The following is a 26,307-nucleotide window of genomic DNA, read 5'->3' on the forward strand; positions in this document are numbered from 1 at the left end:
GCAGGACAACTTGCTGCGGACAAGAGTCAACACTAATATCAAAGAAAGAGTAACCTAGAATCATTGAAAGAAGGATGCAAACGGAGGGGGCAAAGGGAAATGTGAATGACAACAGTCAAAATCGTTTTTTATATTATTGTAAATCGTTAAATTGATTTGTTGAATGGTCTCGCGGCAAGTTGTCTCGGGGTGAATTGCCCATTGCGAGTGGTCCCGCAGCTAGTTGGCCATGGCGAATTGGCCACAGCGAGTTGGCGTCGGTGAGTTGTCCCATTTCAGCCTGTGCCGGTGTTTGCCCATAGAAACACTCTACACCTGCGCATTCAGGTGCTTGGCAGGTTGATTGTTCATTTTTAAAGATCTCTTATCGAGTTGTGTCAACAATCTGAAGCATCGGTGGAGAAAACTGATGGTCGCCATTGCTGTTAGATTCATACATGAAGATCAGTGGTGGCTTTCAAAATTTCCGCTACCAGTTTTTCAGAATTGGTCAGAACCTGCTGAAACCCACCTCTGATGGAGATGGAAGCAGAATGACTGCAGGGCTCTGAACTCTCGCCAGCCCGCCCAGGGAACAGATGGGAGTGTGACCTTTCCCAGAATGTTCCCAGAAGGCAGAGTCCAAATTGGTTCTTCTGGAGAAGTTGTGCTTCAGCACAGGCCCAAGCACATGCCCAGCCTGACCATGGGATAATGTCAAAGTCCCTGTTCTGGCCAAAGCTTCCCCAAAAAGCACGAAACGGAATCCTTGTCCTGACAAAACCCCTTTTATTAAACAAACAGTGAATTCCTCTCATTCACCTTCAGCAAAGTCTTTCAAGGGAGAATTTACAGCCACAGACCTTATCTGGCTTGGAGAGCTGCCAGGCCAATATCTTCAAACTTGGCAAGGAGACTCGGAGAGTCACAATCCAATTAGGGGAACTAATTGTCCCCTGCAAATGCCACTCCCCTTTCGTTCCTCTTTTATTCCCTCTGGGAGGGGCCATTCATCATCCACCTGTAGCCTTACTCCCAAGTCGACCTTTGTTCTTTAGCTGTTCCCTTCATCTGGCAACTCTGCACACGCCCACACTGGGAACAGGCTGCAGCTGTTCATCTGCCTCACTGATGTCTGACTCTGAAGGCAGCTGATAACTGGTATCCGGCCCTGGCCCCCTCTCTGCCTTCGACATAGAGCCCTCATCAGAGCCTTCCCCAGACTCCAGGACTGGCTCATGTTCCTCCCCAACCTCCTTACTGTCGTAATCTGCTGCCAGCTCTGCTGGCCGTTGGCGGGCCACAACAGTCCCACTTTGGATCTTGCACTAGCCTAAGTGTAGTTCCTACCTCTCCTGCCTGCCCAGCCAAGTTGATTGTAGCATCTCTGGCATCCCCTATGTTGCAGAGGTCGGCGTTTCCTTTTATTTCTCCTTTAATATCTCGCTTGAACGCCTGGGTGATGCATAAGACCATTTGGGTGATATACCATTTAACTGATGTCGAGGGAGGTCCGGGGGAAATAAAGCAGAGAATACATTCGGAGAATGAAGAGTGTTCTAATCGGCAGGCATTATGAACTAAAAAGCATGAAGCCATTTATTTTCTTCCCCCGTGATGAATGTGAAAGGGGGAAAATGAGAAAATAACCAAGAGGGGCGCTGGGAATTCTGGCTGAGTGAAATTTTGACTCCTGGGTATTTCAGCTTCTTGTTGATGGCTGGCGGGGCTGTTTCCTTAGCAACAACTGTGCAGGACAAACCCAAGGGCTGTAGAGGGAAAACAACAAAGTTTCTGTAGCTGGAAGTTGCTTTTCTCCTAATTTCCCCCATCTCTGCTTTTCTTCTGTAACATTATCCACCTTAATGAAATCGATTAACCAACTTTTAACACTTCCTGTTCTTCCTAATGCTATCGAGGAGTTTGAAGGAAGCTTTGTTTTACAGAAGGTAAGTGTGTTGCCCCCACTCACTCACACTCACACGTCGGTGTGGTTTATGGAGTGTTTTATTAGTCTTTCCTCCCAGTAGTTCTTTTTACCCGGCTTTAGAACTGTCCCAACCAAAGTCAGTACGAGCAAGGCCAGATTAATTCCCCAGGCAATGGCCAATTAGTCCATAACACAGATAGCAAGCTGCTCAAACAGTGAGTCCTATAAACGAATATAAAGCGCCCCCACAAGCAAAACTTAAAAGTACATCCACGTTAGCTCACGGGTTATAGAAATTCAGACTCTCAGGAAACCTGAATGAGCACGCAGCTATGACCCACACACGATCTCCCAGCAATGCCTCCCTCTATCTGCCATGCCAAACGGCTCCTGGTGCAGCTCATCAAGAGGAAGGAGGAAACTGATGGTCGCCATTGCTGTTAGATTCATACATGAAGATCAGTGGTGGCTTTCAAAATTTCTTACTACCGGTTCTGTGGGTGTGGCTTGGTGGGCGTGGCGGGGAAGGATACTGTAAAATCGCCATTCCCTCCCAATTCCAGGGGAAGGTTACTGCAAAATCCCCATTTCCTCCCAATCAGCTGGGAATTGGGAGGCACAGAATAGATGGGGCAGGCCAGACAGAGGTAGTATTTACCAGTTCGCAGAACTACTCAAAATTCCCGCTAACAGTTCTGCAGAACTGGTCAGAACCTGCTGAATACCACCTCTGGTGCTCATCCTCACTCCTGCTACTGGACCTCTCAATTAGATGTAGCCATAAAAAGTGAACTTGAACAGAAGGATAAAGCAAAATCCATTTCCCCCAGCCCACCCACCCACTCCAAAAGGCCCGCTCTGCCATTTTTGATTGTGTAGTAACTCCGCTAGTTGCACCTCGGTTAATTTTTTGTCATGCAAATATGAAGCACGTGGCCATTGTCCTGAAGGCCCCTTGAGGAATTAAACCTGAGAAAAAAGGGGAGTGCAAAAATGGTGGGTAGAAATGTAAAAGAAGACAATAAAGACACCCCTGCTGCCCTGAATGAAGATTCGATTCTGGATAAATTAATCCAGTTTGCCTGCTTCAGAAAGGGTTGTTGCAATGTTGTTAAACTTAGGCATAACCCTGGTTAAGAGTAGATCAGAAATCACTCTCTGCTGTGCAGTTACTAAATGGCTGCTGTTATATCTTAGATTTTATGGATTGTTCCTTATTAACCATATCAGTGTAAAGCCTGAAATTTTTCAGAGTATAAGACGCACCTTAGTTTTTGGGGAGGAAAATAAGAAAAAAGCTTGATTGGCAGGTGATTGGCCTCCCGGAATACCCCCAATCAGCTGTTCCAAGAGGTAAATTTTAGCAACAGGTTCCTTGGTTGTGAGCTCTGTGCCTTGCTTTTTTTTGCTTTTCTTTTTTCTTTTTGCTTTTTTTCTGCCTCTGAAACTTCTGAAACTCTGTTTCAGAAAAAACTTTTTTCTGCCCCTGAAAGCCTCTGAAACAGCTTCAGAAAAAAAGCCTCTGAAGCTCTGTTTGGAGGCTTCTTTTCTGAAGCTTAGTTTCTGATGCTTTTTTCAGCGTCTGAAACCTCCATTTGAGAAGCTGGACAGGGCTACATTCAGAGTATAAGACGCACTCAGATTTTCACCCTCTTTTTGGGGGAGGAAAAATGTGCATCTTATAGTCCAAAAAATACGGTAAATAGTAGTGAAATCAGGCACAGGAGGAGCTGCATACTTCCTTTTTAAATTGCTGTTGAGAGTATTATACTCAGTTCACACTGACTATGTCAGTTGCAAGTGACAGTTGGGACTGACATTGTGAATTGTGGAGGAAACAGCCATTTTGTCCTGAAAATGTTGTGTGTCTGTGTGTGTCTGTCTGTCTGTTCCTTCTTCTTTGTGACTTGCTGGGACTTGAATGATGAACACTGAGATAGGAACATCTCTCACAGGGGTGGCAAAATCTGTTTACATGTGGACAGAAATTAAACCAAAGCTCACATTAGACAGAATTGGACAGAAATTAAACCAAACCTACAGTAGTGGCCAAAATTGTAGAAACCTATTGGGAAAAGTGTATTTTTGAGGTTTGATGGCTAATAACACCACTTCTTCTTCTCTCTCTCTCTTTTTTTTGGAGTTTCAAGATAATCATATTCCACTGCTAGAATGGCCTGGGAATAGCCCAGATCTTCATCCAATTGAAAATCTAGGGAGCCGACTAAAGAAACCTGTTAGTCAGAAGCGACCCAGCAATAAAATCCAGTTAATAGAAGCAATCATTCAATCTTGGTTTCACATTATAACAGCTGCAGAACTAAAAGACTTGGTTCCCTCCATGAGAAGACATTCTAAGGCTGTAATTCATGCTAAAGGTTACCCAACTAAGTATTAACTGACATGGTGATCATTTTTGTATATCTCATTTTTTTCTATGTGTTTCACTTTTCTTTTTTATACTGTAACTGCTATTCTAATAGCAAATCCTTCATAAAAGTTATTGCATTACATTCTTGATTAAATTATCTTTCCATTGATATATAATTTTATGGTACTACTCCAAAAAAGAAAGTAGTGTTATTTGCTAGTTTTAGAAAAAAACACTTTTCCCAAAAGGGTTCCACAATTTTGGCCACTACTGTAGTAAGCTGTGAACGTTAGGCTGATTTTTGAGTGGAAGAAATAGCTGATCCAGCCTAGGAAGACCATCTTTTGCTATTTACCATATTTTTCGGAGTATAAGACGCACTGGAGTATAAGACACAGGTTAGTTTTTAGGGAGGAAAAAAGGGGGAAAAAAATCTGCCTACCAGGTATTCATCTTGCTAGCGTCCTTAGTCTGGTCAGCTTCAGCACATTAGTTTGCTGGGTTTTATCCTCTGCTTGGGGATAAAAAACAGCTTCTAAAGCACAACTGATCTTTGGAGAGAGAAGCAATGAGAAAAGCAGGCAAACCACGGACATCACTTGCTAGTGCCTCATAAGGGCTGAAAAAAAGCTTCACAGCTGAGAGTTGGAGGGAGCAGACAAAGCATGGAAAATCACTTCACTGAAAAAAGGCTTAACACGGAGATCGCTCGCTAGACTCACTAGCGCCTCGTTATGGCTGGAAAAAAGCTTCAAAAAAAAAAAACTACATTCGGAGTATAAGACGCACCCAAATTTTCAGCCTCTTTTAGAAGGGAAAAAAGTACCTCTTATAGTTCGAAAAATACGGTAATATAAATGTTAGTTGAAGAACTGGATTGTGGGAAGGCTTCAATGTGTACTGCCTAGTACAAAAAGCTGTGCTTACCTGTGGACTGAATCATTGAATGGGATCTCTCTTGTGGTTGGTGCCTCTGGGATCCAGTGTAATCTGAATCTGAACACTAAATACAAACTCGATGGATACTACCTTATAAATGACCCCCACCCTGTTAAAAACCTTGGAGTTTTCATATCAAACGATCTAAGTACCAAAGCCCACTGCAACTACATTGCAAAAAAGGCTTTAAGAGTTGTAAACTCAATCTTGCGTAGCTTCTTCTCCAGAAACACTACACTACTAACCAGAGCATATAAAACGTTTGCTAGACCACTTCTTGAATACAACTCGCCTGTCTGGAACCCATACCTCATTTCGGACATTAATACAATTGAGCGTGTCCAGAAATATTTTACAAGAAGAGTTCTCCACTCCTCTGATTCCAACAAAATATCTTATGCCACCAGACTTGAAATCCTGGATTTAGAAAATTTAGAAGTCCGCCGCCTTTGACATGACCTGAGCTTAACTCATAGAATCATCTGTTACAACATCCTTCCTGTTGAAGATTACTTCAGCTTTAATCACAACAATACATGAGTACACAATAGATTTAAGCTTAATGTGAACCGCTCCAATCTTGATTGCAGAAAATATGACTTCAGAAACAGAGTTGTTAATGCCTGGAATGCACTACCAGACTCTGTGGTCTCTTTCCAAAATCCCCAAAGCTTTAACCAGAAACTATCTACTATTGACCTCACCCCATTCCTAAGAGGTCTGTAAGGGGTGTGCATAAGAGCACCAACGTGCCTACCATCCCTGCCCTAATGTTCCCTTTGGTTGTATTCAGTTTCATATTGTTATTACATACTTACGCTTATATATATGCTTATATAGTTATTTCATGCTTATGCTTATATATAATGTTGTGACAAATAAAATAAATAAATAAAATAAATAAAAATCCAAACATGGTGAAGCTAGCTGCTTATCTGAAGACGCTTCGTGGGTCTTCTCTCTTGCAGCGAGCAGAGATGAGCTCCAATCCAGGAAAATTAAGCTGGACTATGATGAAGTGGGAACCTGTCAGAAGGATGTCATTAACATCTGGGACAAGAAACTGTTGAACTGCAGAGCCAAGATCAGATGTGATGTGGAAGACATTCATACCACCCTGAAAGATGGTAAGTTCTGAGCCCAATGGACCAGGGATGAAATGTACAATTTGTTACTATCGGTTCTGTGGGTGTGGCTTGGTGGTGGGGTAATGTGACTGGGTGGGCGTGATCAACTTTTTTTTTTTTTTACTTTTAAAAGCATTTTTTTCTACAACCTCTTAGGCCGAAGAAGTTGTAAAAAAATGCTTTTAAAAGCCTCTGATGATCCCAGCTGAGCTGTGAGATCATCAGAGGCTTTTTTTTAACTTTTAAAAGCATTTTTTGGGCCGAAGAAAAAATGCTTTTAAAAGTAAAAAAAAAACCAACAACCTCTAATGATCGTGCAGCTCAGCTGGGTGGGTGGGTGGCAGAGATTTTTGCTACCGATTCTCTGAAATAGTCTGACAGTGTTGAGGATCATTTGTTTAGCAAATAATGGCCTTAATAAAAACTGTTCTTGTGTCTAGTTGTTCTGGTGTGCAGTGCTCTATAGCGTCGTTTGAGGTAGGAGTTGAAACAGTTTATGTCCAGGATAAAACTATTTAAAAAACTTATTCAATGTGGCCTAAATTTAAATATGAAATACATAATATAAAATAACCCCATTTAAAAATGAATTAAAAACCCCTATCAAGCCAGTCCTGCTCGGAAGAATAGGTACGTCTTCAGCTCGCGGCGAAAATGAGGCGATCCGGTCCAAACCAAGAGCATTTCACTCCTGCAATGGACTTAAGGTAAATGGACCTCACAGATATGTGCTAGTCATTCCCGACTCTAGGGGGCGGTGCTCATCTCCATTCCTAAGCCAAAGCCCACTGCAACTACATTGCAAAAAAGGCTTTAAGAGTTGTAAACTCAATCTTGCATAGCTTCTTCTCCAGGAGCACTACACTACTAACCAGAGCATATAAAACATTTGCTAGACCACTTCTTGAATACAACTCGCCTGTCTGGAACCCATACCTCATTTCGGACATTAATACAATTGAGCGTGTCCAGAAATATTTTACAAGAAGAGTTCTCCACTCCTCTGATTCCAACAAAATACCTTATGCCACCAGACTTGAAATCCTGGATTTAGAAAATTTAGAAGTCCGCCGCCTTTGACATGACCTGAGCTTAACTCATAGAATCATCTGTTACAACATCCTTCCTGTTGAAGATTACTTCAGCTTTAATCACAACAATACATGAGTACACAATAGATTTAAGCTTAATGTGAACCGCTCCAATCTTGATTGCAGAAAATATGACTTCAGAAACAGAGTTGTTAATGCCTGGAATGCACTACCTGACTCTGTGGTCTCTTCCCAAAATCCCCAAAGCTTCAACCAGAAACTATCTACTATTGACCTCACCCCATTCCTAAGAGGTCTGTAAGGGGCGTGCATAAGAGCACAAACGTGCCTACCGTTCCTGCCCTAATGTTCCCTTTGGTTGTATTCAGTTTCATATTGTTATTACATACTTATACTTATATATATGCTTATATAGTTATTTCATGCTTATGCTTATATATAATGTTGTGACAAATAAAATAAATAAATAAAATAAATAAAAATCCAAACATAATGAAGGTAGCTGCTTATCTGAAGACGCTTCGTGGGTCTTCTCTCTTGCAGCGAGCAGAGATGAGCTCCAATCCAGGAAAATTAAGCTGGACTATGAGGAAGTTGGAACCTGTCAGAAGGATGTCATTAACATCTGGGACAAGAAACTGTTGAACTGCAGAGCCAAGATCAGATGTGATGTGGAAGACATTCATACCACCCTGAAAGATGGTAAGTTCTGAGCCCAATGGACTGGAGTGAAATGTAAAATTTGTTACTACAGGTTCTGTGGGTGTGGCTTGGTGGTGGGGTAATGTGACTGGGTGGGCGTGATCAACTTTTTTTACTTTTAAAAGCATTTTTCTACAACCTCTTAGGCCGAAGAAGTTGTAAAAAAATGCTTTTAAAAGCCTCTGATTATCCCAGCTGAGCCGCGAGATCATCAGAGGCTTTTTTTTTTAACTTTTAAAAGCATTTTTTGGGCCGAAGAAAAAATGCTTTTAAAAGTAAAAAAAAAAACCAACAACCTCTAATGATCGTGCAGCTCAGCTGGGTGGGTGGGTGGGCAGAGATTTTTGCTACCGATTCTCTGAAACACCCGCCGCTATCGCTACCAAATAATAATAATAATAATAATAATAATAATAATAATAATAATAATAATAATAATAATAATAATAATAATAATAATAATAATAATAATATTTTAATTTTTATACCGCCCTTCTCCCGAAGGACTCAGGGCGGTGAACAGCCAAGTAAAAACAATACAATATATTACAATAAAAACTATTTAAAAAACTTATTCAATGTGGCCTAAATTTAAATATAAAATACATAATATAAAATAACCCCATTTAAAAAAGAATTAAAAACCCCTATCAAGCCAGTCCTGCTCAGAATAATAGGTACGTCTTCAGCGAAAATGAGGTTATCCGGTCCAAACCAAGAGCATTTCACTCCTGCAATGGACTTAAGGTAAATGGACCTCACAGATATGTGCTAGTCATTCCCGACTCTAGGGGGCGGTGCTCATCTCCATTCCTAAGCCGAAGACCCAGCTCTGTCCGATGACAATTCTGTGGTCATTGTGGCCGGCATGACTAAATGCCGAAGGCGCATGGAATGCTGTTACCTTCCCACCAAACTGGTCCCTATGTTTTCTACTTGCATTTTTTACTTGCTTTCGAACTGCTAGGTTGGCAGAAGCTGAGACAAGTAACGGGAACTCACTCTGTTACGTAGGGATTCTAGGGATTCGAATCACTGAACTGCCGACCCCTCTGATCGACAAGCTCAGTGTCTTTGTCACTGAGCCACCGCATCCCCTAAGTCCCAACAGACTTAGTGCCTGGGAAAAAGGCAAGGGGGTCACAAGCAAGGCTTGGCATCTTCAAGGGAAATGGCACCCATGCAGGAGAGAAACATTACATAAAAATGTTGCTGCATCTCAAAATCTCATCCACTGCCTGGTGCTTTAGTTAATCAGTGATGATTACAGCATTGAGTTTTGATTTAGTCATTGAGGGAAGAAAAAAGGAAATATGTCCTTGATTGGAGGTCAATTCTTGATGCTTCAGGAGCACCTCCAGGTTGAGTTTGTGTATTTGCGGGTGGGTGTTTGCGAACAGGGTGTGTTTGTTCCTTCTCCTGAGATACTTTTCTTGCATTTCTCCAGTGGTGCAACTATATATATATATAACCTGGTGGATTCCCTCTTCCTTCTACCCACCATCCTTATAAAATCCAGCCCGGCTTAACGCTCAAAGCCAATCAAAGGCAACACTTATTTTCTTAAATTCAGAAATAGCTTCACTGCTGCCAGATACTTTCAGTTTTGTTTTTTTTTATTTACATTTATATCCTGCCCTTCTCCGAAGACTCAGGGCGGTGAACAGCCAAGTAAAAACAATACAATATATTGCAGTAAAAACTATTTAAAAAACTTATTCAATGTGGCCTAAATTTAAATATAAAATAACCCCATTTAAAAAAGAATTAAAAACCCCTATCAAGCCAGTCCTGCTCAGAATAATAGGTACGTCTTCAGCGAAAATGAGGTTATCCGGTCCAAACCAAGAGCATTTCACTCCTGCAATGGACTTAAGGTAAAGGTTCTCCTCACAGATATGTGCTAGTCATTCCCGACTCTAGGGGGCGGTACTCATCTCCGTTCCTAAGCCAAAGACCCAGCACTGTCCGATGACAATTCCGTGGTCATTGTGGCCGGCATGACTAAATGCCGAAGGCACATGGAACGCTGTTACCTTCCCACCAAACTGGTCCCTATTTTTCTACTTGCATTTTTTACGTGCTTTTGAACTGCTAGGTTGGCAGAAGCTGGGGCAAGTAACGGGAACTCACTCTGTTACATGGCTCTAGGGATTCGAATCGCTGAACTGCTGACCTTTCTGATCGACAAGCTCAGCATCTTAGCCACTGAGCCACCACGTCCCCTAAATTACAATGGATTTAGTGCCTGGGAAAAAGGCAAGGGGTCGCAAGCAAGCTTGGCATCTTCAAGGGAAATGGCACCCATGCAGGAGAGGAACATTACACAAAAATGTTGCTGCATCTCAAAATCTCATCCACTGCCTGGTGCTTTAGTTAATCAGTGATGATTACAGCATTGAGTTTTGATTTAGTCAAGCGGGACTGGCTTAATTTTAATATTCTAAATTTAAATGTTTTAACTTTTAATAATTTAACTGGTGTATTTTATTTATGGGTCTAATTTGACGGTTTTAATTTTTGGCCATTTATAGAATATATTACAATAATAAATAAATAAATAAAAATCTCAGTGGGGTTCCTTTGCATCCACTGCCTGGTGTTTTTAGTTAATCAGTGATGATTACAGCATTGAGTTTTGATTTAGCCATTGTGGGAAGAAAAAAATCTAAATAATAAATAAATAAATAAAAATCTCAGTGGGGTTCCTTTGCATCCACTGCCTGGTGTTTTTAGTTAATCAGTGATGATTACAGCATTGAGTTTTGATTTAGCCATTGAGGGAAGAAAAAAAGAAATATGTCCTTGACTGGAGGTCAATTCTTGGTGCTTCAGGAGCACCTGGGTTTGTGTGTTTGTGGGTGGGTGTTTGCGAACAGGGTGTGTTTGTTCCTTCTCCTAAGATACTTTTCTTGCATTTCTCCAGTGGTGGATTCCCTTTTCCTTCTACCCACCATCCTAATAAAGTCCAGCCCAGCTTAACACTCAAGGCCAATCAAAGGCAACACTTATTTTCTTAAGTTCAGAAATAGCTTCACCACTGCCAGATACTTTCAGCTGTTGCACACACTCAAGGTTGTCCCTAACAACCTTGAGTGTGTGCAAAAAAAGTTCTAAAAAAGAACAGTTTTTTCCCGAACGCCATCACTCTGCTAAACAAATAATTCCCTCAACACTGTGAAACTATTTACCAAATCTGCACTACTATTAATCTTCTCATCATTCCCATCACCCATCTCCTTCCACTTATGACTGTAACTTTCTTGCTTGTATCCTTATGATTTATACTGATATTGATTGTTTCCTGATTGCTTATTTGTAGCCTATGACTATCATTAAGTGTTGTAAGTGTTGTACCTTGAAGAAGGTATTTTTTCTTTTATGTACACCAAGACAAATTCCTTGTGTGTCCAATCACACTTGGTCAATAAAAAATTCTATTCTATTCTATTCTATTCTATTCTATTCTATTCTATTCTATTCTATTCTATTCTATTCTATTCTATTCTATTCTATTCTATTCTATGTATATATGTATGATTGCAGGGGGAAAAATGTATCTCTCACTTCCTTTCCATTCTTCACGGTTTTGTTCAGGTGTTCCCAAAAGCCGCCGGGGAGAAATTTGGCAGTTTCTGGCCGTGCAGCACCGCGTCAGACACCGGCTCCCAAATAAGCAACAGCCTCCCGACATCTCCTACAAAGATCTCTTGAAGCAGCTGACAACGCAGCAACATGCCATCCTGGTGGATCTGGGTGAGGGTGCTACTTGGCTGCCAGATGCTCTGGGCTGAGGGGTCCATAACAGTGAAGTTGCAGCACTGATTGGTGGTGCCAATCATCCTGCAGAGAGATCTAATGTTTTGTTTTCAGTTACAACTCCATCCCTAGAGCTCTTCTTCTAGTAAGCTGCCTGAGCTTTCCCTGAGTCCCTGATTTCACTTCTGACCTCACTCCTTCTTGTTTTGTCCCAGGAAGGACTTTCCCCACCCATCCCTACTTTTCGGCTCAACTGGGCGCAGGACAGCTCTCGCTCTTCAACCTGCTGAAAGCCTACTCCTTGCTGGACAAGGAGGTGGGCTATTGTCAAGGCATCAGTTTCGTGGCCGGCGTGCTGCTCCTCCACATGAGCGAAGAGCAAGCCTTCGAAATGCTGAAATTCCTCATGTATGACCTCGGATTCCGGAAACAGTACAGGCCCGACATGATGTCGCTGCAGGTAAGGGGAAAAAAAGAAGGGGGGGAAAAAGAGTGCAAATGGATGTCCTGCTTCAATCGGTTCCCTGCAGAACCTCTGTAATTCCCACTGCGGAAGGAAGACTGCAGTGCTAACTGGATGGGTGAGAGTTGAATAGTTGGAGAAGACTAGACAGGGGCTCAAGAAAGATATAATGCCAGTTGGTTCTCTGTTGCTCTTCTTGTGTGGCACTTACAATGTTCAGGATGAGCCACGCTTTTTATGATACAACCTGGAGCTCTGGCTGCTTTGTCATGATAGGTCCTGGCTGTCTACATCTGTACCACTGCTGGTTTCTCTTAAAACACACCCATCACTTTGGAAGCACTGCAGTACTTGTGTTCAGCTTAATTTTCTTCAAACTTTTCCTTGCCCTTGCAAGTCTGTCTTCCCCAAAAGGAGGTGTGACCACTTTTTGAGGGTCAGCCAGTGGTTGGATTCAGCCAGTTCGCACCACTTCGGGAGAACCGGTTGTTAACTTTCTGAGCAGTTTGGTGAATTGGTTGTTGGAAGAATCATTAGGGCAGAGAACTGGTTGCTAAATTATTTGAATCCCACCGCTGGGGTCAACTAAGCTTTATGGCTGTACACAGATAAGTCTGAGCATCAGACGGTTCAGTATCTTTTCTTCTCCAGGGGACTGGAAACTAAAACGTATGAAGAACGGTTGCTGGAATTGGATATGTCTAGTCTAATAAAAAGAAAGATTAGGAGGTGATACGATAGCAGTCTTCCTGAACAGAACAGTGCAGAACAGAAGAGTTGGAAGGGGTCGGGAAAGGGGAGGTTTAAAAATGCCCAATTTTAAATTATACTATGAAGCAGTTGCTCTCTCTGCAATAAGTGATTGGTTTAATTTAACGGAGGAAAGAATTTTGAATATAGAAGGTTATGACTTGCTATATGGATGGCATGCATATTTAATTTATGACAAAAAAGTGGATAAGGCCTTTAAAAATCATGTGTTAAGAACTGCTCTTCTGCATGTTTGGAAAAAATACTCTTATAAACTAAATTATAAGGTTCCTATGTGGGCAAGTCCTAGACATACAACAGAGAATATAAATATAGAACAGAATCAGGAAATGATTACATATAAAGATCTTTTGTATACTGAAAGAGGTAATTTGCAATTAAAATCTCTGCACGTACTAAAAGAAGAAGGGAAAAATTATACTTGGTTTCAATATGAGCAACTACGTGCTAGATGGAAGGAAGATCAGAAAATTGGTATAGAGCAGAACGAGGGAAATTTGGTAAAGCAAATTAGAAATCAGTCTCAGGAGCATATAAAGAGATTGTATAATGTGTTACTTGAAATAGATTCTGAAAGGGACTTGGTAAAGGACTGTATGATAAAGTGGGCACAAAATTTTCAGGAGCCAATATTATTGGAAACTTGGGAAAAATTTGGGTTAGAAATGTTAAATTCACGCAGGCACAGAATCTGAGGGAAAATATTTATAAAATGTTTTATAGATGGCATTTAGATCCTAAGAAATTATCGTGTATGTATCCAGATATGCAAGCAAAATGTTGGAGATGTAATTGTGATGACGCTACATATTTTCATATTTGGTGGACTTGTAAGGATATAAAGGCCTTTTGGATAAAAATTTGGTGGATTTTACAAAATGTTTTGAAAAAGAAGATAAAGTTCCTGCCGCAATTTTTTCTGTTGGGAATTATTACGGACTGTACAGTAATTGAGACTAAATTGATTTTAAATCTAATAACAGCAGCAAGATTACTAATAGGACAATACTGGAAGAAAAAAGAAGTACCTACAATAGAAGAATGGATATTGAAAGTTGCCAATTTGGCTGAGATGGCGAAGATATCAGCCTTTTTGAAAGACAATACGCAAGAAAGATACTTAAAGGAATGGAAAAAATGGATTGACTATATTCAAAGTAGATATCAGACTAAGAGTTATCAGACTGTTTTTGAATGATTATGATGTATTATTTTTGATTGTTTTTGGGGGAAGTTAGGAATTGATGATTGTAGGGGTATAATTAAGTTGGGACGAAAATTTTTTAGCATATGTTTGTTTTATTTTTAACTATACCTTGTGCTCGTTCCGGGAAGTCGGGGGTTGTGAAGGAGGGGAGGGAGGTGGGGGAAAGGGGAAAATTTTCTGTAAAACTTTTTGAATAAAAAAAAAAAAGAGTTGGAAGGGGCCTTGGAGGTCTTTTAGTCCAACCTCCTGCTTAGGCAGGAAACACTATACCATTTCAGACAAATGGTTATCCAATCTCTTCTTAAAAATCTCCAGTGTTGGAGAAGTTACAATTTCTGGAGTTAAATTGTTCCATTGATTAATTGTCCTCATGTCAGGAAATTTCTCCTTAGTTCTAGGTTGCTTCTCTCCTTGATTAGTTCCCATCCATTGTTTCGTGTCTTGCTTTCTGGTGCTTTGGAAAATAGGTTGACCCCTCTCATCTTTATGGCAGCCCCTGAGATATCGGAACATTGACTGAAGGAAGCATGGTTTGCCGTGCTTGGCCATGCATGGAGTTCTTAGGCAGGTACGAATCTCCTCTAACTTCCTCTTTTTCCATATGTTTATGTAGATCCAGATGTACCAGCTGTCAAGGCTGCTTCATGATTATCATCGGGATCTTTACCACCATCTTGAAGAAAACGAAATCAGCCCGAGTCTGTACGCTGCACCCTGGTTTCTCACTTTATTTGCCTCACAATTTCCCCTGGGATTCGTAGCCAGAATCTTTGGTAAGGATCCGTTTTGTCTTGCATTCCTAAGGAACACATTCATTGTGAATGTCAACAGGGACAGCTAGAACAGAATTGGATTTGTGCCTCTCTCTTTTTTTTTTTTAACTTCCTTTGGGATTGCGATTTGTCTGCTCAGTAGCACAGGCGGAGGCCGTAAATTGACTCTTCTCTGTGGATCATTTTTGAAAATACTCTGCGGTGTTGTATTAAGATACATTTCATTCCCAAGATGAATGGGAGCTCTGCGCTCTCACCTGGATAGAAATTCTAATTGCAAAAACCCATCGTTGACCAGTGAAACTGAGTGCCCATTGGAAACACCTTTCTCCATTCCTTAAAAATTGGTGCTGGGTTTTTCTTTTCTTTTCTTTTCTTTTCTTTTGCTTTGCTTGAGATTAACTCTGTTGGCAGGAATGTGCTGCCAAAATGGTTGCAAATGGGTGGGCTTGCTTGCTTGTATTCATAAATGTCAATGGAGATTCTCAGTCATCCAGGTCATGGTTGTCCCAAAAGTGCTTTTTCAAGAGGCAACTGGACTTTCTTGTTTTTCCTTGAAGATGTTTCACTTCTCATCCAAGAAGCTTCTTCAGCTCTGACTGGATGGTGGGGAATGGAAGGATTTATACTCCTTGCAGGCAGCTGGTTATTTGCATTCTTTTAGCAAGTTGTTAAGGCCTCCTGGAGATTTATCTGTGTCCTCAGGGTCACCTGAGTGGTGCAAAGGGGTGTGGAGCCTTCTTGGAACTGTTGAAAGGATAGTGTTGTAGACTTGGTATTTTGTCTCTCCGGCCACTAGACAGGGCTAGAGCGCAACAACAGTATATAGAGATCGTATGTTGGGGCATATTTGTCCCTCTGGCCATTAGATGGGTCTAGAGAGCAACAACAGTATATAAAAGTTATATGCTGGAGCATGACAGTTGTGGTCATAAGTAGAGGGCTGCTTGTAATCTATTCTTTTGCTCTTTCTCGCCCCAGATATTATTTTTCTTCAAGGTACAGAAGTCATATTTAAGGTAGCACTATGCCTGCTTAGCACCCAGGAGGAATGCATCATGTCGTGTGAGACATTTGAAGGCATTGTTGAGTTTCTTAAGAACACTCTCCCAGACATGACGCAGCCCCAGATGGAGAAAATAATGGCTCAGGTAACACAGGTTTATTCCTGTCTGCCTTCTCTTTCTCCTTTCCTAGGAGCAGAAATCCTTTTAAACCATCACTTGATGGACAGTGCCGAGTTTTTGGGATAACCTATGTCAGAGGTCTGCAAACTAGGCTCTTTTAAGACTTGTGGACTTCAACTCCCTGATTTCATCAGTCAGCCCTATCCCTATCCCTGTCCCTGTCCCTGTCCCTGTCCCTGTCCCTGTCCCTGTCCCTGTCCCTGTCCCTGTCCCTGTCCCTGTCCCTGTCCCTGTCCCTGTCCCTGCCCCTGCCCCTGCCCCTGTCCCTGTCCCTGTCCCTGTCCCTGTCCCTGTCCTATCCTTATCCCTATCCTTACCCTATCCCTAACCCTATGTCTAACCCTATCCTATCCTATCCTAACCCTGTCCTGTCCTATCCTGGCCTGTCCTGTCCTGTCCTTATCCTGTCCTGTCCTATCCTGTCCTGTCCCTGTCCCTGTCCCTGTCCTGTCCTGTCCCTATCCTGTCCTAATCCTGTCCTGTCCCTGTCCTGTCCTATCCTTATCCCTATCCCTATCCTATCCTATCCTATCCTATCCTGTCCTATCCCTGTCCCTATCCTATCCCTATCCTTATCCTGTCCTATCCCTATCCTTACCCTATCCCTGTCCCTATCCTGTCCTGGCCTGTCCTGTCCTGGCCTGTCCTGTCCCTATCCTTACCCTATCCCTGTCCTGTCCCTATCCCTGTCCTGTCCCTGTCCTGTCCCTGTCCTAACCCTAACCCTGTCCCTGTCCCTGTCCTAGCCTAACCATGCCCATGCCCATACCCATAACCCTATCCTGTCCCTGTCCTAACCCTAATCCTAACCCTATGTCTAACCCTATCTCGAACCCTATCCCTAACCCTAACTGTAACGCTATCCCTATCCCTAACTCTAACCATAACCTTATTCCTATCCCTATCCCTTACCCTATCCCTAGCCCTAACCCTATCCCTAGCCCTAACCCTAACCCTAACCCTAACCCTAACCCTAACCCTAACCCTAACCTAGCCCTAGCCCTAGCCCTAACCCTATGCCTAACCCTAGCCCTAGCCCTAACCCTAACCCTAGCGCTAACTCAAACCATAACCCTATCCCTATCCCTAACCCTAACCCTATGCCAAACCCTAGCCGTAGCCCTAACCCTATAGATTGAAAGTTTCAATTTAGTCCTTCCAGAAATGGTGTTGAAAGAAGCTTCCACTCTCCCTCTTTGCTTTGGCACGTAGGTAGTCTCCTTTCACACTCTGAGGTCCCAAGAGTTCAGTTATTTGTCTTCTCAAGTAGCCAGTGGTTTGATTGTAAGGAATCATTTCCCCCCTCCTTTGCTACCCATGGTAGGTGTTTGAGATGGACATTTCCAAACAGCTTCATGCCTACGAGGTGGAGTACCATGTTCTCCAGGATGAATTGCAAGAGAACCTGAGTCCTTGTGAGGAGATTGAAGCGTCAGAGAAACTCGAAAGGGCCAACAGTCAGCTGAAGAGACAAAATATGGATCTCTTGGAGAAACTTCAGGTAACACTCAGCAAAAAGCCAGGCTCAGTTTGAATTTGGGAGCAGCTGACAGTGTCAAATTAGGCCAAGAAGAAGCCCTCAAAGGAAATAACCAGTGGCACCTTCCTCCTCCAGAGACTCACACTTTGGTCTGTAGGTAACTCGTTTAGTGACTGTTAAGAGTCATACCGGCACTGAAAAAAAAAAGATTGATGACCATTTTTCACACTTACGACCATTGCAACATCTCTGGTGTCACGTGATCAAAATTCAGATGCTTGGCAACTGACACGTATGTATGTATGTTGCAGATATCCCAGGGTCATGTGATTTCCTTTTGCGACCTTTTGACAAACAGAGTCAATGGGGAGACCAGGGTCACTGAACAACCATGTTACTAATATTAACAACTGCAGTGATTTATTTATTAACTGTGGCAAGAAAGGTCATAAAACGGCAAGAAAGGCCACTTAACGACTGTCTTGCTTAACAAGGCAAATTTTAGACTCAATTGTGGTTGTAAGTCAAGGACCACCTACATCTCGTTCTTTGTTTTCATCCATAGATGTTCTTGGAATTTTCATGTTTAAGTCTAGAGTCTAGGGCAGTGGTTCTCAACCTTTATAGTGCTGCGACCCCTTTAATACATGCTGCGACCCCTTTAATACAGGACGGAGGCATTAAAGCGGAGACTCCTCTCCTATTAAGTTTATCACGCCTGAAGCCAGATTAGGCTAGCGATTGGGAGTGGTTGCAGCTGGCTTGAGAGGGAGACATCAGAGCAAAGATTTCTCTCTTTTTTAATTCATCGCGCCTGAAGCTGAATTTGGCTAGCGATTTGAAGAGCCTGCAGCTGGCTTGTGGAGTCAACCACTGGAGCTTGATTCTTCGACTCGCAAGTATACTTCCCATATTTCCGATGGTCTTAGGCGACCCCTGGCAAATCGTCATTCGACCCCCAATGGGGTCCCGACCCACAGGTTGAGAACTGCTGGTCTAGGGGGGGAAAAATCAGTGCATCTTCTTCCCCAAATCAGTGCAACTTCTTTCCTCTTTACTTTATCTTCACATCTGAGCAAGTTTTCAATGTCAGCTTGCTCCTCAGATCAAGGACAAGCTGAAGAACCATCCAGAAAACAGTGGTCATGAAAGAGGCCAGCTATCATGGCCTTTGGGCAGTAAGCAGAGTCCACAGATCCAAGTGATGGGACTGTTACCGGATGTCTCACCCAAAGTTGTCTGAGTGGGAAGGCCTGTTGGGTGGGTGGGTGAATTAATGTACGGTCTTCCATGGGGTACATATTCTGGGCAGCCCACACAGTTTAGGAGCCCCTGATGTAAATGGTAGCCGATTGGAGCAAATCAGATATTAAGCAGAGGTGGGTTTCAGCAGGTTCTGACCAGTTCTGGAGAACCATTAGTGGAAATTTTGAGTTCAGAGAACCGGCAAATACCACCTCTGACTGGCCCTGCCCCCATCTATTCTCTGCCTCCCAAGTCCCACCTAATAGGGAGGAAATGGGGATTTTGGAGTAACCTTCCCCTGGAGTGGGGAGGGAATGGAGATTTTACAGTATCCTTCCCCTGCCTTGCCCACCAAGCCACACCCACCAAGGCATGCCACACCCACCAAGGCATGCCACACCCACCAAGCCACACCCACACTGAAACCCACCACTGATATTAAGGTCTTGTTCTTCTTATAAACTAGAAATAGGAATGTCCATTTATCTGACACAGATGCGATGTGTCGATTTCACTTAGATTTTATTTCCCACGGACCTGAAGATCAAGAGAAGCAGTTTATGCAACACATGTTTAATCTTTTTGATAATTTCAATTATTTAAAACTCCTCATAATTTTTACTTCCTAAAGCGGTTTAGTTCAATTACCCTTTAAAAAAAAAAAAGAATCACAACAAAGCAACCCTTCATTTATATTAATAAGTCACTTGGTACTCTGAAATCCCATTCTTATCAAGCTGAAGTGAAACCGCTCATTTATCAAAGGGGAAAATTAAGAGTTCTGACATTGTCAGAAGTATTAAAATATCTTCTTCTTTTTTTGGGCATCCAAAAAAGCCAATGCAATCCTAAATTGCATTAACAGAGGGACTATAAAGGCTATAAAGCCTTAGTAAGACCAAACCTAGAATACTGCATCCAGTTTTGGTCACCACACTATAAAAAAGATGTTGAGACTCTAGAGAGAATGCAGAGAAGAGCAACCAGGATGATTAGGGGACTGGAGGCTAAAACATATGAAGAACAGTTGCAGGAACTGGGCATGGCTAGTCTAGTGAAGAGAAGAGAAGGACCAAGGGAGACATGGTAACAGTGTTCCAATACCTGAGGGGCTATCACAAAGAAGAGGGGGTCAACTTGTTTGTCAAGCACCTGAGAAGCCTAGCCTAGGCTATTTTGATGGAATTTTAAAAAATGATGGAGATGGAACCTCTGAATAACAAACATGATCCAGGGCTAGATTGCTGACTTGCTGGGAATAAAAAATAGATGTTCTGACCTAGGCTTCCCCAAACCACAAAGTCCCAACAAAACCCCCTTTTTATTAAGTTTCTGTGAATTCTTCTCATTCACATCCAGCAAAGTCTTTCAAGGGAGAATTTACAGTCACAGACTTTATCTGGCTTGGGGAGCTGCCAAGCCGATATCTTCAAAACTTGGCAAGGAGTCATGGAGAGTCATGAACCAATTAAGTGAACTAAGTGTCTCCTGCAAACTCCACTCCCCTTTCGCTCCTCTTTTATTCCCTCTGGGAGGAGCCATTCATCGTCCACCTGTAGTCTTACTCCCAAGTCGACCTTTGTTCTTTAGCTGTTCCCTTAATCTGATAACTCTGCACATGTGCACACTGGGAACAGGCTCCTGATGTTCGTCTGCCTCACTGATGTCTGACTCCGAAGGCAGCTGATAACTGTTGTAGAGCCCTGGGCCCCTTTCTGCCTCCGATGCAGAGCCCTCATCAGAGCCTTCCCCAGACTCCAGGACTGGCCCATCTTCCTCCCCAACCTCCTCACTGTCCAAATCTGCTGCCAGCTCTGCTGGGCGCTGACGGGCCACAACAATAGGATAAATAAAATATGATGTATTTCTTGTAAAATAAATAAATCTAAAGGACGCCTTTCTGAAATGAAGGGCTGTCTTTGATAATAAAGGATTGCCTGGTCAGCTTAGGCATCATGAGATTTGGCAGAACTGAAGGGCATCCTCTGACCATCTCCATTTCCTCTTTCTACTCCTTGTTAGGTGGCCCATGCTAAGATCCAAGGCATGGAGTCCAACCTGGAAGAGGCCTTGAGAAGGGAGGGCCAGATGATGGCTTTAATCCAGTCCCTGGAAGAGAAAAAGGCTCTATATCAGAAGGCCCTGGAGAAGATCTGCAGCTACCTGCCCCAAGAGGCCCTGTCTGACTGTGAAGAGCTACTGAAAGAAGTCAACTGTCATCCGAACCAATTTTAGAAGAAAGCCATAAAGGAGAGAGAGGAGGCAGGGGGGAGAAGAGAAAGAAAGGGAGGGAGAGAGAGAGAGAGAGAGAGAACATGGTTTCTTCTCATAAATGGAAGGATGGAAGACCAGGCCGTGCTGGGAAGGAAACCCACCTCATTTCGCAGGATTCTGCAAGCAGCAGCCGCAGTAGCAAAGAGGCCTTTTTTTCAACCTCAATATGCAAATCCCAGGTTCATGTCGTCGTTGTCGTCTTCTTTTCTTTTTTCTTTTATAATGTGTGTAAATAATTTGCAGCGCACAGAACAAAAGATGGGATCGAATGAAGAAGATCGGGTGTATGTTTAGGGCTGATCTAAACACGGGAAACTGGTGGGATTTTGAGACTGCTTGTAACTTAAAACATTGAAGACTCTTAACCTTCCCTCGGTAAAGGAAGGTATGAGGTCTTTTCTATACGCTGATCAACACTTGAAAAAAAATAAAAAAATAAAAAGCAAGAATGTATTTCCACCTCCAAAAAGCAGCACAGGTCCCAGCTGAGGGGTGAGTGGTTGGGTGGGGTGGTTGCTGTGCATGTCTGCTACATGTTGGGGGTTCCATTTCTAAAGTTCCTCAGGGAAGATCACTGGTCCTTCCTTTGCGCAGGAACAGTTGTGGGTTCCTGCGGACACACAACTGACCTCTCCTCCTGTCCCCTTCCAGGGAGACCTGGTGATGAAAGTCACCCATTCCCTATCCAGAAAAGCAAGGAAGACACATCAGGGACCCCTTCACTCCCCCTTCCTTTTGAGAAAGAATGAAAACAATGGGTGGTTGAGGTGTGGATGGGGTGGGAGTGTGTCGGAACGCAGGTAGTAGGGACTTTCCAAGCAAACTCTCCTCCTGGGGAAAGTCACCTGAAACTCTTGGGATCGACTCCTTTCCTCTGACCTGCAGGAATCCGTTTGGTTGAAGGGATCCTCGCGGTTGAGCACTGTCCTTATCTTAGCACCTTGCAGCTCCTCCGTGCTCTTGAGATTTGGTTGCGCCAAGGTCACCGTTCTAGGAGGACAGCCTGTGTCACTTCAGCAATGGCTCAGAGATGCTATGAAGCACTACACTTCCTAAGAGGAGTGGCCATTGTTCAAACACGATAGATGGAATGTCCTTCAGCCGAATGCCGAATCCTGCATCCCGATTCCACTTGGCCAAGGAAACCCTGTGAGATCTTCCTGCTTCCTCAGTTGTCCAGCTTTTTTTCTCCAAATGTTAGTATTTCTTCCACAGGGAAGATCCCATAAACCTTCAACGTTGCACCTGCAATGGAAGAGCAAATAGGTTGTCACAGAATTAACGCTAAGGGGAGTGGTTATCCCTATGTGGTAGTTTGTACATTTCAGTATAACATGTCTGTTCCCTCCTTCTTCTTTAAGAAGCGTTAAGCAGAGATTCAGCTTCTTGAAAATCTAGCAATTTCTGGATGGTGTTGATTGTCTTTTTAAAAAATTATTATTATTATCAGCAACATCATTATTTGCTGCTCTGCCTATTTCTTAAGTACGTTTTCTGGTTTTGGAAGCTATTTCTGCCATGCAGACCAGACACCGAAGTCAACATTTGATCTATCGAAATGATGAAAATAGCAATCAGCCAACAGAAGAAATACGTTTTGGAATATGTTGTCCCCACTCCTCATTGGGAATGACTTGTTGTATTTCTCCAGCTGCTTTCTCTAAAATTGTGCCAAATTCAGCCCAAGTGTCTTCCTTGTCCAAGACACAGGTGCGGATGAAAGTGCTTCCATTGTGACATGTCTTGCGTTATGCAAACAACAAGCAACACCAAGGAGAAACCACACAGTTGGCATTCTCTTCCACCCGCTGCTAGTCCAACTCGCCTCTCCCCCCCCTTTTTTTTTTATTTCTTGATCATATTTCTTAAGTTTTCCTGGGCACCGTCGTAAAGGAAAAGCCAAAATGCATGATTAGACACTGCCCTAATTTCAGCTTTTTGCACGGGAGGTTTCCCAAAGGTTGCGTGTCTGGCGTTATTTTCTCGCTGCTTCTTATCAAATCAACAGAATTACACCAAACCCGGCGGAGTTGCAGAAACATCGCACTTTCGGAAGGAAAATTGTGCTGTTTCTTTGTAATTTCATTTGGGGCCACCTTGTGCACGGAGAAGCGGCCCCAGAGAATTGGATGCCGCTGGTCTGAGCTATTAAGGCACGCAAGACTTTTTATTTTGTTTTTTTTAAAATCACGATGTTTCACGCTATGTTGGTTTCACTGACTTGTTCATGTTGTCACGTGGAAAAACTCCAATAAATGCCATTGCTGCGTTTGCTCGCATTGTTTTAATTTGCAGTCTGAATATTTCTATGGATGGTTGCACAAGGAGGTTTTTTTTGGGTTCCTCTCTTGTAACGTTAGCGCTCAGGATGACCTAGTTGAATAGATGAACCACCAGATCTTTGGAGCCCAAGAAACATTTCAGGACATGATCTGGTGATTGATGGGTGTTGGCTTTAAAAATTATGCTCGACACACTGAGATCACAAGCCTTGACTGGCTGTGTGAAAGAGGAGGAGCTGGAGGGATGTTCTGAGTACAGTGGTATCAAACTGGCAGTGTCAGGGTTCCAAGGAACACCCCCAACGAAATAAAGCTCTGAGGCTTGAGGTTCCTCAAAGTTCCAATTTATTAGAGATGTCATGTTGGCACAGCTGGGAAAACCCGAAACTGAAATCTTCCAGGTTTTCCACATCCAGCTGACAGTTCAGAGCCCTGCCCCACACCCACAAGTTCGTCACATTGTCCAATCAACTCTTCACATTCAATTGGATAAAATCTTCAGGCAGTCTACATCAGACGCAGGCAAAAGTCCTTGAATACGGAATGATGTTATGACTAACTTTCTACCACTCCAACAACAACCCCCTTCCAACTTCCCTAGCTAAAATATGTGGCAGTTAAGAAGCAAAACGAAAATTGCCTTCCAAAACTGACAGGCGGCCTGTGGGACAGCTGTGTCACGTGCAGGCAATGCCCACCATAGCTCCGCGAATGGGAAAAACGTCACTATACATCACTTAAGGGCAATGTGACACGGTGAGTTTGACACCCGTGTATCTGAGAGACAGACCTGGGATGCCGGTACAGGTAGGCCTCAACTTACAACCATTCATGTAGTGACTGTTCAAAGTTACAATGACACTGAAAAAAATGGCCTATTGTAGTATTGGTGAAACTTTTCGTCACTGAGTACCGAAACGGGGGGCGGGCACGCACGTGCATGTGCATGCATGCCAGAAACCAGAAGAGGCTGCCCAGTGTGCATGCACGCTGGGAAGATGATCTTCCAGTGTCCAGTGCATGCATGCGCACCAGCCACCTGGTGTTTCAGTTTCTGGCACACATGTACGCACAAAGACCAGCTGCCCACTGAGTATGCATGCACATACTGGTGTGCATGCTGGTGTGTGCATGCACACCAGGCAGCTGCTCTTCCAGTTTCCAGTGTTCCCACCCACGTTGTCTTGTCCAACTCCTCCTCTGATGGCCGGGTCTGGGAAGTCTGTATCAAGCGTGGCCACGAAGCCTCTGCAGCATTGCCAAATTCCTGTCAGAGTTCTCAGGGCAGGCAGGAATCCAAGGTGTGACTTCAGCAACCAGATGAGACTTTGCCTGACTCAAGGAATGCCAAAAAGCAGACCCTTTATATAGGCCATGGGGTGTGGCTCCATGACTCAGTGCTTATCCAGGCCTGCCCCTCCCTTTTGCTGACGTCGCCTCTCCATTCTCCGGAAGCGGGGATCTGTCCACTTTTCGTCCTCCTGCTCAGCTGCCGGCAATTCTAGCTCGTGGCTGGCTTCATGCTCACATGCTATAGGAGGGAGGTTTGTTTGCTCAGTCTGCCCGGGCATGGTGCCAGGGCTGGGGGTTGGAGGCATGCCAGGCCATTCTTCTTCACTATCAGTCTCTGTCTCAGATAGCAGGAGATGGGAGGGGCCCGGCTGAGGAGAGGAGGGCGGGCGAGGCACAACACACGTGTAGACCAACTGGCCAGTGCACTGGAAACTGGAAGAGCAACGGGCGATGGCTCATGTGCCCAGAGAAATGGCTCTGTGTGCCACTTCTGGCACGTGTGCCTTAGGTTCACCATAACTGGCCTATTATATGACCATTTTAGGCACTTAGCAAGTGTTTCAGCATTTCCGGGGTCACGCAATCAAAATTTGGATGCTTGGCAACTGGCATGCATTTATGATTGTTGCTGTGCCTCATGGTCACGTGATCACTTTTTGCGATCTTCTGACAATGGGGAAGCCAGATTCACTATCTTAACAAGGGATTCACTTAACAACTCTGACAAGTAAGATTGGAAAATGGAGGAAACCAGGAATTTTGGCCTCGGTTGTGGTCGTAAGCCAAGGCCTGTTATTCTTCCTCCCTGCCCGGACAAAAATTACAGTACAAAATAAATAAATAAAATGATTTCTTGTGCCTGAACGGAACCAAAAACAAAAGATTGTGAGTATGTCTTTGCTCAATGGCTCAGATAGCAAATCCTCTGTGGAAGGTCTGCAGAAGGTCCCAAGGCATCCAGAAGTCCCCTTTCTTTGACAAGGTTGATGTCATGATCAGTGGTGAAATCTGAACCGGTTTACTACCGCTTCGCTGGCTGTGCATGTGTGCTGTGCGCACCACACACCAAATGCGAGGTGCATGTGCGCGCAGTGCACGCCAAAAGGAGGCATGGGGTAAGTAAAACAGGGTGTTGGGGTGTGTGTGATCAGCTGTGGTGCGAGATTTTTTTTTCTTTTAAAAGCATTTTTTTAACAACCTAATCGAGGTTGTAAAAAAATGCTTTTAAAAGTTAAAAAAAAAAGCCTTTGACGGTCAGGCAACTCAGCTGTGATCATCAGAGCCTTTTTTTAACCTTTTAAACGCATTTTTTTACAACCTATTTGGCCAAATAGGTTGTAAAAAAATGCTTTTAAAAGTAAAAAAAAAGACTCTGACGATCGCGTGGGTCATCTGGGAATAGGTGGGGGGGGGCAGGGATTTTTGCAACTGGTTCTCCAAACCGCCTGCTGCCATTGCTACCGGATCAGTAGA

At 43.4% G+C, this 26,307-nt stretch overlaps 1 protein-coding gene across 4 annotated transcripts in view; it reads left to right on the top strand.

Moving 5' to 3' along the window:
- Positions 1–23,547, top strand: part of TBC1D4 (TBC1 domain family member 4) — a 145,011-nt gene extending 121,464 nt beyond the window's left edge. For all 4 annotated transcript variants that reach the window (XM_058186687.1, XM_058186688.1, XM_058186685.1 and 1 more), the window contains 7 exons: positions 7,942–8,100; positions 11,698–11,856; positions 12,075–12,319; positions 14,914–15,073; positions 16,055–16,224; positions 17,585–17,761; positions 21,008–23,547. In XM_058186687.1, the coding sequence (XP_058042670.1) occupies positions 7,942–8,100; positions 11,698–11,856; positions 12,075–12,319; positions 14,914–15,073; positions 16,055–16,224; positions 17,585–17,761; positions 21,008–21,220 (1,283 nt within the window). In that variant the 3' untranslated portion in view covers positions 21,221–23,547. The remainder of the gene's footprint in view (positions 1–7,941; positions 8,101–11,697; positions 11,857–12,074; positions 12,320–14,913; positions 15,074–16,054; positions 16,225–17,584; positions 17,762–21,007) is intronic.
- Positions 23,548–26,307: the final 2,760 nt, after the last annotated feature.

Source organism: Ahaetulla prasina, chromosome 5 (genome assembly GCF_028640845.1).
Source record: "Ahaetulla prasina isolate Xishuangbanna chromosome 5, ASM2864084v1, whole genome shotgun sequence".
NCBI lineage: Eukaryota > Metazoa > Chordata > Lepidosauria > Squamata > Colubridae > Ahaetulla > Ahaetulla prasina.